The 16,329-nt window shown below is 48.0% G+C and overlaps 1 protein-coding gene across 1 annotated transcript; it reads right to left on the reverse strand.

Moving 5' to 3' along the window:
- Positions 1 to 583: 583 nt before the first annotated feature.
- RSPH1 (radial spoke head component 1) lies at positions 584 to 13,472 on the reverse strand. Its single transcript, XM_068545796.1, has 9 exons — positions 13,310 to 13,472; positions 10,704 to 10,817; positions 10,496 to 10,601; positions 8,335 to 8,425; positions 7,717 to 7,852; positions 4,618 to 4,689; positions 2,455 to 2,614; positions 1,555 to 1,695; positions 584 to 763 (listed from the first exon to the last, which is right to left on the reverse strand). The coding sequence occupies exons 1-9, from the start codon at positions 13,361 to 13,363 to the stop codon at positions 711 to 713; spliced, it is 927 nt and encodes a 308-aa protein (XP_068401897.1). The 5' UTR covers positions 13,364 to 13,472; the 3' UTR covers positions 584 to 710.
- Between the last annotated feature and the right edge of the window lie 2,857 nt (positions 13,473 to 16,329).

The raw sequence follows: 16,329 nt of genomic DNA on the forward strand, positions 1-16,329 counted from the left end.
AGCCTGACACGCATTTATTAAGTTGTGTTTTATGAGCATTGCACACAGGGATTCTTATTTTCTAGGTGTTTTCCTGGCTCGCTTGAGGGTAATTTGAGAGAGGGACTTCACTATCTAGTCACTCAGCTAACTTAGCCAGAATCCATTTCCGTTAACCATCTTCAGTAGAGTTACAGTCATATGATATTTTTCTTTCTCCTAGGAGGAAACAGCACTAAAAAAATCATGGCAAAATAACATGGTAACTTTTTTTTTTTTTTTTTTTTTGGCTGCGTTGGGTCTTCATTGCTGCACATGGCCTTTCTCTAGTTGCAGCTAGCAGGGCCTGGTGGCTTCTCTTGTTGCGGAGCACAGGCTCTAGGCACGTGGGCTTCATTAGTTGTGGCACGCGGGCTCAGTAGTTGTGGCACGTAGTTGCTCCGCAGCACGTGGGATCTTCCTGGACAAGGGCTCGAACCCGTGTCCCCTGCATTGGCAGGCAGATTCTTTACCACTGTGCCACCAGGGAAGTCCCAACCTGGTAACTTTTAAAGAACTGGAAGCAGAGGCTATTTCATAAACAAAGGATAATGAAGAAATTTATTTGCAGTTGTAAAACATCTTAACAAACAACTAAGTAAGAAAGATTAGTGATAGATCAGTAGTAACTACCCTGGTAACAGAAGCATCTTTAAGACTCAATCTCCTACCATTCTGGCTTTTGCTTCATCTTAATCCAGCAGTTCTGGCTGTCTGACTTCCTCTTCTTCAAAACTAACATTTCCTGGGAAGAAAAAGGAAATGTGAGTGTATTACCTTTTTTCTATTTAAAAATGCATGATTTGCTAGCAGATCTTTTGCAATAGGTATTATGAATATTAAACATTTCTATTTATCAGGCAAAATCATGGAATGTTAAATTTTATCTTATACAGACTTTTATAGTTTTTCTTTTGGTACCGGTAATAAACTAAGCAAAAGGTTTATTCAGAGTAAATGCTAAGACAAAGAATATCCATGTAAGTGAGAGTAAGGTCCAGCATTATCTTTTGCCTGCGCACACTGATCAGTAAATTAAATTGCTGGGCTATAATTTATAAGTAACACTGTTGAAACTCTGATCTCTATGGAAGCTGTAATCCATGCTTCCCACCCTCCCCCCACACCCCCGTAAGAGCATTTGTGTGTATTAATGCTGAAAAATTAAATGGTAAAAGGGTTTAAATTTTGAAGATGTTTGCTCTATATTATTATACATGCATTATTATAAAGCATTATAAAGGTGAAAATCATGTAGTAAAATGAAGCCACGGGATCAATCGACTGGGACCTGCAGCCCAAGGCGTGCCGTATTGGTGAAATGCAGATTAGCAAGGACCAAGTTAGAGAGAACATGCATCACACGGCTGTCCCTACCAGGACACCTAAGAAGGAGCGACATTCCCAGGGAAGGTCCTCTGAGACATCCCATCCAAGGACGGCCTCGGTCAAAGGCAGAGAAAACCCTGCGCCCACCCCGGTGTGCCTGGTGCCTCCCTCCCTCCCGCCCTCTGGGCCCCCAGAGCGCAAGCTCACCCTGGTCTAAGCTGTCGTAGCGGAATTCCTCTCCGTCCTCCCTGCTGGTGTCTCCCTCCTCCTCTCCGGGCTGCATTGAATCTAATTCCCCCTCTGACACGTCGGTCAGAGGCTGGACCTCCTCGGCTGGCTCTCCCCCGCCTGAGATGGAACAAAGGGAAAGGGTATCAGCAGGCGCCTTGCCGCACCCACCCTGCTGACAGCAGTGCCCGCTTCTCCATCAGGGGACCACCCCCCAACTCAGAGTCACAGCTCCACCCAGGCCTGGCATCTGCTCCCTCATCCCCATCACAGTGACAGGTTCAGGGATGGGCATCACTGGTCTGAAACGCTAATTCCCAAGGGCTTGTTATTTTAAGTGTACAATATATATCCCAAGGTTTTGATGAGCATGTGGAGAAAGAAGCTCTCTGTTCCCAGGGTTCTTGAGCGGATTGGGTGGCAATCTGATAAAGTCACTGAGCTTTGGTTGCCAAAGGGAAGAGGGTGCTGGCAAGCAGAGCCAGTGCACAGGAGAGTGGAGATCCGAGCGTGGAGGCCTGATCCAGCCACACCTGAGGCTGTCTCACCCCCACCGCTCCAGTTGTAGGAACCAATGAATCAGTATCAGTATTTTTCCACTTAGGCCAATTGGAATTGGTCTTCAATCACTTGCAACAGAAGGGCTCCTGCCCAGTGTAACCTTCGACGCTCCATGGCCGCCTGAGGACTTCTTAGGAAGCCCCCTGTGAGGGTCACAGAGAAATGCTGTCCAGATCCCCTTTAGGAAGGACCTGTCACCCCAGCTGCTGTCAGAGCCTTGCCCAGGTCACACCCACGGCCAATCACTGACCAAGGGGAGGGACACAGAGCCTGCTTCCCGGGGAGCCCTACTCCATCTGCCCCCCTAGGCCTCCATACCCTCAGCTCCTGGGGCCTCCCCCTGGCCTGGTCCATCTGCAGCAGGCTGCTCCTGGGGGAGGGTCGGGGTCCACAAGGCCAATTCTGTGATTTTGGTCACTTTCCATTTTGGAATGACAGTTACCAGTGTCTCCGCCTCCTCTTCCTCTTCTCCTCTTTCCTAAGTTAAAAAAATGCAACTTGACCAACATGCATGGGGTATTTAAAGTGAGGGGAGACGGGACAGGTTTTGAATTGCATTTGGGCATTTTTATAACAGGATTCAGTGATCGGAGTAATTGCCAACTCTCCATAGTATAATCCAAGGGCTGAAAATGGATCTTGAAAGAACGAGGATGAGACACGAAGGTGAGGGCAACACAGCTCCTGTACTCATTCCACTGCCGGCACAAAAGGCTTTCAGACGTAACGCTTCCCAGTTAAGAAATGACCAGGACTAAGTGCCCTTTGCAACCGCTCAGCCACATTTCAGCTCTAAGCTTCTCTAAACATAACAAAACAAACATTGAAACTGAGCAGGACCTTGTGGGGCTCCTGGACACGAAAGCCTTCCTGTGTCCCCCGTTTCTTGTTTTAGGGAATAGGCCCCAGCCTCCATGACCTTCCCTGAGTTCCAAAGGGCAGGTTCAAGCAGTTACTAATCAGGAAAGGGAGGGGATGCAGAGATAAGGGGGGAGGAGCCAAGAAACAGTGGTGCAGCCTTGGGGCAGGGTCCTGGTTCTGCCTCAAGGGATACACAAAACAGTGTCTTTGAGCTCTTCTGCAGAACTAAAACCCCCAAGAAATGGAAGATGTTAACTAGTTGATGAAACATTGTTCATTCCAGAGAGAAGGTCACAGTTTGATGACCTTGAGAAGCTCATCAGGAGACCACCTGAGGCCAGATTAAAGGAGCGCAGGCCCTGCACACACCCTGATCTTTATCAGCAACCCCACCCTTGAACCATTGCTATAAAACTCCTCACCAAATTCCAGCAGGTTGGGACACACAGTTTTGAGGGCATTAGCCCACTGTGTCCCCCTTTGCCTGGCAAAGCAGTAAAGCTATTCTTTTCTGCTTCACCCAAAACTCTGTCTCTGAGATTCGATTCAGCACAGGTGTACAGAGGCCAAGTTTCAGTACCAACATCATTGTAAGAAAAGGCCTAAAAACACCCAAAGACATCCATGTAATGACATGGAAGGGCATAAACCCTGAAGCTCTAGTCTCAAGGATTATGGAGAGAAAAATAAAATGCAGTGAAAGTAGACAAAGTTCATCATCAAAGTTCATCAAATGTGGAATAATTTATAATAATGAATAATTCCGACAAAGGTTAACAGCCAACACCTGTCAATCTTACCAAGCATATTGGTCTACTTCTCAGCTTTGTAACTATCACAAAACTCCAAAGATTGAACATCAATCTATAAATATGGAAAACTTCACAGTCGCAAAGATGATAATACCTGTGACAAAGAGTGACAGACCCCTGCCTATTACTTCCGTTGAGTCACTCAGAAATACACTGCTCTCCTCCGTGTCCAAATGTCTGAGTTTCTCCAGGACAGTGGTGCTCAAACTTGAACTGCACCAGAATCCCCTGGAGGGGTTGTTGAAGTCCAGGTCGCTGGCCCCAGCCTGAGTTTCTGATTCAGGAAGAATGGGGTGGGGCCCAAAACTCTGCATTTCAAACAGATTCCCAGGTAGGACCAAAGCTACAAGCCGGGACTGCGCCTTGAGAACCGCCCCCAGGGGTGTCTGCTCTCTCATTGGCTCCTGTGTGATCACGTGATCTCCCCCCCCCCCATCAGGCGCTCACTCCTCCAGCTGTTGAGGGTGTTGGCAGCTGGTTGCTCATAACAGAGTTCCTCCCAGGAACTGCCCTCCATCAAAGGAGGCCACATTGTCCAGGTTTCATGCCCCTGTCCACGGGCAGCCCACAGCCAGTGACTGGTCCACATGCAGGTCAAAGGTCCTGGCCTCCATTCAGGACACTTTGAAGGGTCATCCCATTTCAGAGCTCCCATGGGGTTCCGTCAGAACCCAGCTTCCCCTTCTGCCCAACCCCCTTTCCTATACTCCCTTAGGGCAATTGGTCCTGACACAGATCTGTAGGATCAGTATCACCGAGCAGCTCGTTTGCCTATGAACGTAGGAGTGATATAGACTCTGCAACCTACCACGTCTGTTAAGCGATATTCCCCGTGCTGTTCACAGCCAATATCAAACACGTACTTTCCAGGGCCAACGGGCTACGAGCAAAGAGAAACCAAGAAATACTTCACTCTTGAGCGTCAACACCCAGTAGAAAGTACAAAATGCTTTATGTGACTTTCATAAAACCTACTCCAAATCACGGAACTGGGGAAAATTCAGTACGGATTAAAGATGCTTTTGTGAACTAATGACTAATGGAATGCAAAGTATAGGTCCCCTTTTGTTTGTTTTAAAAAAAACTTTAACTACATTTTATCTCTTTATAAAAGTAATGTATTTATGACAAAAATTTCACTTAGTTGACCCTCACAGTCAAACTTGCTAAAAATAGTACTACTGATATTTTTAAAATTTTTATCTAAATATAGTTGATCTACAATACTGTGTTAGAACTACTAATATTTTGATGTAGTCTCTGTAACCTTATTTCTAATACAGAGATTTTTTTTAAAAAATAAAAATCTGACCGTAACTACACGTGCTGACTCTTATTCTATTTTTACTTAGATATAGGGCATGAATGACCTCCCATATCACAGATATTCTTCCATAACATCAGTTTTCAACCTGGTATGTTATTTCATCACAGAATTATAATCTGTTTTACTCACTTACTATTGTTGATATTTGGTATGCTGATACTTTGACAAAAAATGCTATGGTAAACATATTCTGAGTTAAATCTTTAGGTCCACCCTTGACATTTTCCTCAGGGTAAATTTTCAGAAGTTGAATTTCTGGACAAAAGTATGTGTTTTATATATACATATATATATATTTTTTAACCAGAATAAGGCTCTAATAATTTTCTTTCCCACAACAGCACTTAAGAGCCTCTCGTCCGCAAACCCTTATTTTTTCTGGGCTTAACATTTGTTATACTTTTACATTTTTTATATATATGTAAAAAACAGGACCTCATCATTTTAAGTCACACCTCTTAAGTTATTAGTAAGGCTGAATTTTTTTTCAACATTTTTGAAATTTAAATCACATTGATTAAGTGCTTTACAAATTAAATGTTACAAATATCCCAACCCCATTTGTCAGATATCTTTTAAATTTTCTTTATGGTGTTCTCTAATCTATATTGGATTATTTTTATCAAGTGAAATCTCTTGGTTTTTCCTTTCTATTTCTGTATAGAAAGTCCTCTTCCTCATTCCAAAGGTCATAAATACTTATTCTTCTATCTGTGACTTTCTTGTTTGCATTTAAATCTTGATTTCTTCTAGTAAGTATCTTCATCTACATGCTGGAGGACAAACTTTGGTTTTATTTTTTCTCCCAAATGGTCATCAAGCTGTCCCAGCACCATTTCTTGACTTCTCCCCACCATTCCTTTTAACTGGAAGTGATATCCTTTCAAGTGCTGAATTATTTTGTATACTTCGATCTGTCTGTGGACTCTCTAACCTGCTTCACTGATCTCTGTTTCTCTATCCTAGTATCACACTGTTTTCATTATTGAAGCTTTACAGTGTGCTTTCATAACTTGTCAGCAAGGATGTGAACAGGTAATTGTCTGAAGGAAGAAAGTCAAGCCAGCAATAAAAGTGTGTAAAGGTGCTGGGCCTCACCAGGAATCAGGGAATTGCACATTAAAACTATGAGATAACATTTTTTACCCATCAGATTAGAAAAGAAAATGTTAAAGACTAATACTATCCAATGTTGATGGAAGAAGTGATGAAGAGACTCCCACATCCTGCTGACCAGAGTATAAACTGGCTTAGCTTTTCAGGACAATTGGAGTATCAATCATCATTTAAAATATCAATACCTGTGTAGATTTCGCAATTTCAGTAACTAACCTATATAAAAACTTCTGAATGCACAAAAAGATAGCTGTTTCTCGGGGTATATTTTTGTGTCCTGATATAGTGTGGTTCTATTTATGTAATTAAAATCCCCATGCTGTAATTCTGTATAAGTTGTACGTATAAGTCTGTGCCTTCGCGATGCTTGAGCTGGGTGGAGAGGATCCAGAGTCAGGGTGTTTCACAGTTAGAAGCTCTTGCACAACTTTAAAGTCTTTTTCTAACTAGCAGAACAAAGCCCCACGTCTGCTCTCATTCCTCAGAGGAGTCTAGCTTCGCCACATTCATTGGTTCCTTCCAATTAACTTGTATCAAATTCTCTTTCTTCCACCCACCTCTGTGTGCCGAAAAATATCTCATGAGATTTTGCTGGGAATGACATATTCCGTGTACAGATTTAAGGAGAACGTGCCTACACTTACAAAGACTAAAAGTAGAGTCTGCAATTAGGGCGTGAATTATATGGAAATGAAAACTGAGTTTTAAGGGTCTGAGGCTACTTTGTTAAATCAGTTAAATGTTCCTCTGTCAAACTCTTAACATCTTTCATTTGCTCAGCAAACTCTTTCTTCAGGGAAAGTTTCTGCTCAACCCCTGATCAAGGCTGCGTGGCAAATGCAGGGTGGTAGGTAGGTTCCAAATTATTCAGGGTTTCTCTGCATCCCATCAGGGCTCGGGCAAGAAGGACGAGCAAGGCCACAGAGTCCTCCAAACAGAAATGACCCATCACGGGTACTGCGAACCGGAAACCTTCAGACCCAAGGCCTCCAATCCCACCACCGCCTGGAGCGGGTGGGTGGGCGTGGGGCTCCAGGGAGGAGCTGGTGGGTATTCCTCCCTGCGGCTCCGGCTGCGGGCCTCCCAGGGGAAAGAAAGTCAAAACACCCACAGGCTCAACTGCAGGAAATGCTCAGTTGTTCCAGACAAATATGTTTTTCATATCCGATTTACTCATGAGACCAAGGTCAAGGTGCCCCCAGTGCTATAATGATTCCCACTGCTGGGAGAGAGCATGGATATTACTGAGATGCAGAGAAACTGGCTGAGCTTCCCCCGCCTCCGCCCTGCCCTCTGTGGGCATCAGTGAGGCTCGGAGCTCAGCACGGCTGCCCTGTTTCCCTGTCTGGAGGGGGTGGGAGGGTTTGCCTGGGTTTGTCCTATTTTCTGCTCACACATTTACACAGGCTCGGGGAGGACGGTATTGCTTATTTCATGGGCAAACATCGCTGCCCGTCGACTTACATTTTTGTTCAAGAACTTGCCCTGGTACCTGTGGTTCAGGTGGATGAGCTCGGCCGTGCCCTTCTGCTGGCCGTTCACCCAGGTACCCACGTACTTGCTGCCCGTCTCCGCGTAGAAGTAGGTGCCTTGCCCGTGCCTGGTGAAGATGAGGAGAGCGACGCACTTGGTTCCGCTGCAGTGAAAACCCTTCCAGGTTTATGAGACACACATTTAAACCAAGGGGGGACCTAGGCTGAGGCGGGCTCACAAATGGCTTCTATATCTGGGCCCAATCGAAGCACACCTCCTGCTCGTGGCCCAAGCTCAGAGCACGCATCCCTGCTGGACAGCGGCGGCCTCCTGCCTGTCAGCTGGTTGCCTGGGGGAAAAGGCAGGACTCCTGGGAGCTGCAACACAGCCCCCAGAAGGTTCTCCTGTGCCCTCCGTGGCCTGGGGCCCTTGGGTGGGTTCCCGGGAATCTGCACCTGCGCAGCAGTACGTTGCTCCCACGCTGGCCGTAAAGCCATGAACCGCGGGGCAGAGCTGGCCAGTGGGCTCTCCGGTCATGATTCTGTTGCTTAGACACCGTCATGTGCTCATGACGTGAACTGATCTGTGGGCCCAGGGAGAGAACCGAACCTTTGGTGAGCAAACCACTCCCCGGTGTAGCTGTCATTGTTGACGTAGTAGTACACGCCGTGGCCATGCCTCAGGTCGTCCGCCCACTCCCCTGGAAGGACCACACGAAAGCAGCGGTCAGGAGGAGACAGCTCCGCCCTTCACCGCTGCCCTGCCCACTCTGACCCCCCTCCGTCCCTGCCTCTCGGCCGGACCGATGGACACATGGAGCGGGGAGCCGGCGGAGGGAGGCTGAGCCGGGCCTCCAGGCGGACGGGCTGGCAGGTGTATGTACCGGGCCACTGTCGCCTGCATGTGCTAACAGCACCTTTCCCACTTGGCCGGCGGCACAGCAGGGCTTCAAGCCAGGGTTTGCTGCCCTAGGGACAGTGGCCCCAGCTCCACAGTCCTGCTGCCTTGCGTGCGTTCAGCGATCCAGCAACAACCTGGAGCCTCGGTGGTCTATTCTCAGCCACTTGCCAGCATTTCAATGTTTCCCGCCTCGCAGCTGCTCCAGCGCCTGGGGCCGCCCCACCTGCACACCTGAGGTGAGCATCCTCACCAAGCGGCCGGGGGCCCGTCTGCGCCCCCTTCGGCCAAAGCGGTGGCGAGGAAGTCTCACGTTAACTTGGGCTTTGGGCTGGAAGACTGTTGCCTTACTGAGCTATAATGGGTACTTAGCCTCCGACCTCAGAGAAGAAATCCCTGGGCAGTGACTGCGCCCTGCACCCATTAAGATACAAAACCATAAGGAGACACGACAACTTACAACTGCCTCCAAACAAGTTGTATATGTTAGCTAACCTTCACAGTAAAAATTCCTTCAATCCCCTATCCTGAGTGTGTATATACGTATCTCCACATATGCATATATCTTATCATACATAACATATATAATATATATAAATATATATGTTGTTCAAATTAGATTAACATCTACGCTGAAATCAAAATGACAATAATGAGATTAGGGTCATCAGAATCTGGAAAGAATTAACTCCTAAATTAGATCGTGTCAAGTTGATTTAAAAAGCAGATGGGTCCTACGTCTGGAGCCAGGCTTCTAAGATTTATGAAACAAAACCAAAGAGAAATTCCATCTCCAGTAGGAACAGCAGTGGCACTGCCCACCCTGGTGTCGGATTCCAGCAGAAGCCCCGTTTGAGGCTGCCTCGGTTCTGGGTCTATGTGGCCAGCGGACAGGCAGCTCCAGCCCACACCCTCAGAGGGTGGAATCCGTGCTACGAAGCGCTGCTATCACACAAGCTACGTTGCCGCCCGCCGACATTTACTGAACACACACGATCCGTCCGGTCTGGTTCTGAGCATCTCACGCGTGTTCACTCCTCTGATCCTCGCACTGCAGGGGCGAAGGCTGAGGCAAGGGGGGATGGGGTCCCTTGAACCAGGTCACGCCTACTGTCACGCCAGTTCCAGGGTTGGGCTCACAGACCTTTCTGGAAATCTGATGAAAACTAGATAACTTCTTCCCAGAAAAGCAGCCCAGAACATAACCTTTGCACACCGTTTGCGAGGCTCACAACCCACCCCCGCTCGTCTCTCTCCCTGGCTTAGGACCGGCCTTCACCGGTATTTGGGGTGAGACGTCACACTGTCGTCACACCAGGTGACAATGGTGGGTGGGGCGGCAGTGCGGTTCTTGGAAATAAGGGGACAAGAATCTTCCTGAGCCATAACATTGGCATGTAACGCACTGCGGCAGAGGTAAGAATGCCAGTTTAACGAGGCAGAACGCCTCCCAGATCAGAAGCCTTCAGTGAAAGAACCACCATCTAAACCAACAGTGTGTTCATCAGAAGAGGGGCTGGTCAGAAATGGAAGAGAGCAAGGACAGTTCCAAGGAGAAGAACACCACTGAGCACCAGTTGACCCGGGTCCAACCCACTGCCCGAGGTCCGGGCTCGCCCAGCAGCCTCTCTCAGCACGTGGGCCCCCAGGAGGGAATGTGCGGGTCACAGGGACAGTCACTCCCCCTGTGGACCAGTTCACTAATTACAAGGCTTTCTGGTTTCTGCATCAACCCTGTGAACACAGGAACATAGTTCGTATTTGTTGAATGACTGGGGAACTTGAAGCTTTCATGTGTGTCTCAGCATCCACAGAGAAGTTCCATCCCCAAGTCCTCCACAATACGGAAGTCTGCTTTGTGGTAATATTTTACCTTCATATCTTGATCCGTCTGGATAGATGAAAGTGCCTTGACCGTGTTTTTTATTTTTAACATATTCTCCAATGTACCGCGCACCACTTTTAAATTTGTAGGTCCCCTGAAACACATTGATTACATAAGTCATATCAATCCTGAATTTAATAATTGCTAATAGAATATTAAATTGGGTAAACCACCCACTCAAGTCACCGATTCTGACCTGGCCGTGTCTTTTACCATGTTCGTATTTCCCTTCATACGTGTCCCCATTGGGCAGTCTCGCTTTCCCGTGTCCATGCCGCTCACCGGCCTCGTTCCGCTCCCCTTCGTATTCCTGGACCGAAGAAAACAAGATGATCACAGTTACCATTTATTAAGCACTAACCAAGGACCTCCCTGGTGGTCCAGTGGGTAAGGCTCTGTGCTCCCAAAGCAGGGGACCCGGGTTTGAACCCTGGTTGGGGAACTAGATCCTGCATGCTGCAACTAAAGATCCTGCACGCTGCAAGGAAGATCCCACGTGCCAAAACGAAGACCCAGCGCAGCCAAAATAAATTTTTTTAAAAATGAATAAAATAAATAAAAGCACTAACTATGTGTTAGGCATTTTATAAACAGTATTCCATTGCATCCTCTCAATCCTTGACCTTGTCTTACAGGTGAGGTAGGTACCAGACCTGGGTGACAGGGACCATCAGTCCAAGGTCACACAGCTGGTACGTGTCCATGGTGGGACTTTCACTCTCTCCCTCCAATTTATTATGATAATCCTTTACACTGTAAACAAAATTGACCATTTTGAGGAAAATGCGAGGTGCTCCAAGTTGTGTTCTTTATAGGAACACGTTTGAAGTAGCATTTGCAGGTGGAACATGTCCTAAACCCACCTTCCTCCAATAATACAGAACTTAAAATGCAAATCATCCCTGGGGTGTCTGTGGCCTGAAGACAGCTTTGACCTTCAAGGAAGCTCTGATGGCAGGAGAGGAGCCGGGGGAACTGAGGAATAAACTGGGCTCAGTTGTCAACTTGAGTCTCCTAACTCAATTTAGTTTATCTTATTTTTAAACTCCTTATCAAGAGACTTAAGCTTCAAACACTCATAGCTAAGATCGATAATTAATCTATCTTAAAAGTAAATCAATAAAAAACATAATACAAGCTGGTCGCTTCCCTATTTTCTCGATCCTTCATAAAATAAACGTTTCTCAAGCACGTAATACATGAGTGTAGAGTGCAAATAATGAATAATGAAATGGCGAGGGCATAGAGCAATGATTTGACATGGCATTGGATCTGGGTAGACATTACACACAAGCTCAGACACATTAAGTCAAGAGCTTCAGAAACAAACATTTTTGCAGTTCTTGTGCCTTTTCTAGCACTGTTTGGCTCAGAAATTCATGCTCAGATTATAAGACAGAATTTTACAACCTTACAGACTTGTTTCAGGGTTGCTCCAAATCAAAATGTACAAAAGGTTCTTCTTCCTGCCCCCAAAGACCTCCCAATACACCCAATACTGAGATGCTGGGGCGCCTGAACAGGAAGAGAACCCTTGAAAATGACCCCAACTGTGAATCGAACATGAAAATTATGGGCACTAAAAAGTTACAGATCAGTAGGGCCATTTGAGGGGACAAACTAGAAAGCTTACTGCGAAGGTGATGTAGCTTGGGTTCCCCAGAAGCAGACCTTGGAGAGAGATTTTTTTTTTTAAGTGCTCCCAGGAGAAACCAGCAAAGGGGGTGCGAAAACAGACGTGAAAGAGGCGGCTGCCAAGCATGGGTGATGTCGGGTGATGTCCCAGACTCAGCCTCATCGCACAGGGGGTTCTGGAGTGTAGATCTTTGCAGTTTGTCCTGCCTTTTAGCACTAGCTGCTGGCTGCCCCGGGATGTGTACATCCCAGGCACTTCTGCCGCTCCCTACTGGCCAGGTGGCTCCAGTGCACAGAGGTGCTTGTCTTGAGCAGCAAACCAATCAGGCAGAAGCTGGAAGATGGGTGTGCAGAGCTAGTAAAAAGGTCTGAGCAAGCACATCTATCTCAGCAGGGGTGCTAGAATTTTCAGGTAATTCTGAAACTATTTCAACTCTGTACCCTGCACACACACAGCGGATGAGGTTCCCAACCTGCCAGCCAGGCAACAGTCACGCTCTGGCTTCGGGCAGGACAAATATGCCCACGTGGAGCCCAGCTCACATCACTGAACGTGTATCCCTTACCTCCTCTCTGCTGTCTAAACCAGGAAATATTTCCAACGACCCGGGTCAGTTCCAGCAAGAGTGAAGGAAGCACATGTGATTACAGGCCTGTATGGTAATACTTCAGGAAGCCTTCGCTGAGCCTGGGACCTCCTTAGCATTTCTTGAAGGCTGCCAGGAAGCAGCTTTCCTTCATCTTCCTTTAACCCCGAGGAGCCAAGCTCCATTACGGAAATAGTTTCAGAATAATATACAAAAATACATTCAAGAATAGTATGGTAGCTTGGGATGACCCAGCCACCCAAGGAAACTGCCTCGATGGAGGGTAACAGCCGGGAGGAGGACGCTCCCAAAGCCTTGGATTTGGAAATCTTTGCCTTTAACGAGAGGAGGAATTGGTGGAGGCGGGAGCGAGAAGGGATTCGGCAGGCGGACGTCATAACGTTTCACCTTTCACAGCCATCTTGCCGGACGCAGCGCCCGCTGTGGCCTGCGTGGTCCTTGCTCTTGGCTGGGCCTCCCAGTGGGACTGTGGCTGGCCTCCAGGCCACCCCACTCTCCGAAACCGGCTTCCAAGGGTCCGCGCACCCCTGGGAGCCCCTCCCTTACCCGGAGATCTCACCCCAAGATCATTCTCTCCCTCCTCCTCCAACTCTTCCGAGCCCAGGTCCGACATGCTCCTGCCCCAGTCTGGATCCCGGCTGCCGCCTGAGCCTTTCTAGTCGGCAGGTACCAGCTGCCTGCACCGCGTCCGCCGTAGCCATGGAGACGCGGCCAGGCCCGCCTCCCTCTCAGCGTAGGGAGGCGTAGAAGCCGGAAGGCGGGGGTAGGAGTCACTGTTAACCGTCGCACGCTGTCATAGCAACGGGATGCATCCACCAATCGCCGCTTGGGACGGGAGAGAGGCGGGGCCTGGGGCGGGAAGGCGTGGGGAGAAGCCAATGGCAGACTTAGGGGCTGTCACAGCAACGAGAAGGGGCGTCTCGGCCAATCGTCGCGCAAGAGGAGGGAGGGGGCGGGGCCTGAGGCGTACTGGGTAACCCACCTGCTCGCTAACCTGGACACCACGTGGCTGGCCCCCTTTAACCAGCTGCTGGGTGATGCTGCAACGAGGAGGGGTGCAGGAAGCGCGTCGGGCCAGTTCTCTTGAGGCCTTCACCCCTGCCTGGAGCCGGGCACTGCCCCTTCCCAGCCCTGGCCACTGGTTCCTCGGGTCCCTCGGCAGGCCCTTCCCGCCCCTCCTCACCTTTCTGGGCTCTTCTGATCCTTCGGTGTTGGCGGTCCACAGAGATGTGTTCTTCGAGATCTTTTCTCGTGTCTGTAAACATCTCCTCCTGACTCAAGGAGTCAGCTCCGACCTATTAGCAGATGCAGTCTACCTTGATGCCCATCAGGGTTTGACGTCTCTCCTCCACCCTGGGTGTGAGTCCAGCCCCCTGGGGTTCCTATATGGAGCTCGCTCCCTCACACACGCCTAGACAGTCACTCACACGCGCACGTGCACACATACACCTGCACATTCACACTCACTCCCACTCGTTAATGGGCCCCTCCTCCTAGCTTCCCTCCGGTCATCTGACCCTCGGCCTGCCCAGGGCCCCTCATGATCTCCTTCCCGACTCGTCTGTCACCAGCCCTGATCCCAGCCTGTAAGCTCTAGCAATGGCCTCTAATTCAGCCTCTCTATCTCCAGCCTTTGGTACTCTTAGCCACCTCACGTTCCTCCTCTACTCCGAAGCCCAAATGCAGACCAGCCTTATCCACTGGTGTTCAGTCCCTCCATGTTCAAGCCCTAAGTCATCCTCTCAGCCTCACGGCCCACCATCCCCTTCCTATACTGGTTTAGATGCTTCAGACAAAAGAAAACCACAGGCACTTGCCCCAGTACATCCTTCACTTCCCCACTTCTATGCCTTTGCCTGTGCCAGACTCTCTCCCTGGAAAGTCTTCCTTCCCCCAGCCTTGCCTATCAAAAGTCATAGCCATTCATCAAAGACTGGATAAGAGACCACTTCCAGAAAAAGCTCCAAATTCATGGTAAGGATGCCCTCGTGGAGGAAGAGGGGAATGGGGCTTAGAGAAAGAGGAAAGGACTTCAGCTCTCTGTATCATCTATCTGGCTACCATCCATCCATCTATCTATATATTTTAAAGGTCTGAGTGTGACAACATCCAAAATTTAATTTTAAGTAGTGAGTTTTTATTAGTATATATTAACCATATTTCTCTGTATTTTTAATTTTTTGCTCTAAATGTTGGACACCTCCCTCCTGCAGTTTCTATTGATCCTTCAAGTTAGCTGTGCTCACTGTCTCTCTCTTAATCCCCATCGTACCTTTAACCATCTTCATCAAATACACAAGACAAGTTCTGTCTCATGTGACAGTCATCTGGGTGGTTGTCTGATTTCTGGGTATCAGGAGCCATGCCGCCCTCATCTTCGTTTCCCCCTCAGCACCTCATGTTTTACACACAGTGGATGCTCAACCAAGCCAAGGAAATCCAGTCCATATGGGCCTTTAGATCCCCTGGTGAGATGGAAATATGTTTTTCCTTTATCACTTTTACTTAAAAGAATCTCTATTTTGTGTGTGGAAATAAACAAAGACCACCCAATGAGAACAAGCAAAGACCATTTATTCGCGGCTTGCTATAGCAAGGGATTCAGCCACCATCACTTGCATTTTGGCAGAGACTCAAAGGCAGGCAGAGGAGTGGGAAAGCTTTATAGTGGGAAAAAGGAAAGGGGTTGGTGCCCTGATTGCAGGCTGTGGGTGTGGGAAAGCTGCCAGAGGGCTCACGAGAACCGAGACATCCCATGTGTTTGGTTACGGTAAAAACTCAGCTTTCTGGGGCTTCCCTGGTGGCGCAGTGGTTGAGAATCTGCCTGCCAATGCAGGGGACATGGGTTCGAGCCCTGGTCTGGGAAGATCCCACATGCCGCGGAGCAACTAGGCCCGTGAGCCACAACTACTGAGCCTGCGCGTCCGGAGCTTGTGCTCCGCAACAAGAGAGGCCGCGATAGTGAGAGGCCCGCGCACCGCGATGAAGAGTGGCCCCTGCTTGCCGCAACTAGAGAAAGCCCTCGCGCAGAAACGAAGACCCAACACAGCCAAATAAATAAATAAATAAATAAATAAATAAATAAATACATAGCGTTCCCTTTAAAAAAAAAAAAAACCTCAGCTTTCTCTGGTTGGTCCTAAGGGGGAAGGGGGGGGCAAAAATTAGGGTGCCTCCCAGTTATAATCAAGTCCTGGCCATTTGGAGCCGATTGTTAAAGGGGTTATTGTTTGTTCCTGGATCAGTTAGTAGAGCTAGCAACTGACTTCCTGCCAGTCTGGCCCACAGTAGGCTGGCTTCTTGAGATGGTTACTGTAGATAGTGGGTTGGTTTCCTGGGCTTGTTGCTGCAACTTGTGGGTCAGAGTTCTATTTCTATATATGGTTTGGCCATCGTACATTTGTATATCCAATTTTAATGTGTTTTTGCAAATTATACAAATAACTGTGTTTCATCTTAAATCTAAATATTGCATGGTGCTCTTAGTTGCTTTTGAGATTTAATACCTTCAACAATAATAATAACCCCAACTTTTTATTTATTTAAATCTAATATTTAAGTATTTTTTAAAATCGATCT

The sequence above is a fragment of the Eschrichtius robustus genome, chromosome 6, assembly GCF_028021215.1.
Source record: "Eschrichtius robustus isolate mEscRob2 chromosome 6, mEscRob2.pri, whole genome shotgun sequence".
In the NCBI taxonomy this organism is placed as follows: domain Eukaryota; kingdom Metazoa; phylum Chordata; class Mammalia; order Artiodactyla; family Eschrichtiidae; genus Eschrichtius; species Eschrichtius robustus.

Coding starts and splice junctions, on each gene's coding strand:
- RSPH1 (XM_068545796.1), bottom strand. CDS start 13,363: ATGTCGGACCTGGGCTCGGAAGAGTTGGAGGAGGAGGGAGAGAATGAT. Junction 8,426..10,495: donor AGACGGATCAAGATATGAAG/GTAAAATATTAC, acceptor TGGTCCTTCCAG/GGGAGTGGGCGGACGACCTG. Junction 764..1,554: donor CTACGACAGCTTAGACCAGG/GTGAGCTTGCGC, acceptor TTTTCTTCCCAG/GAAATGTTAGTTTTGAAGAA.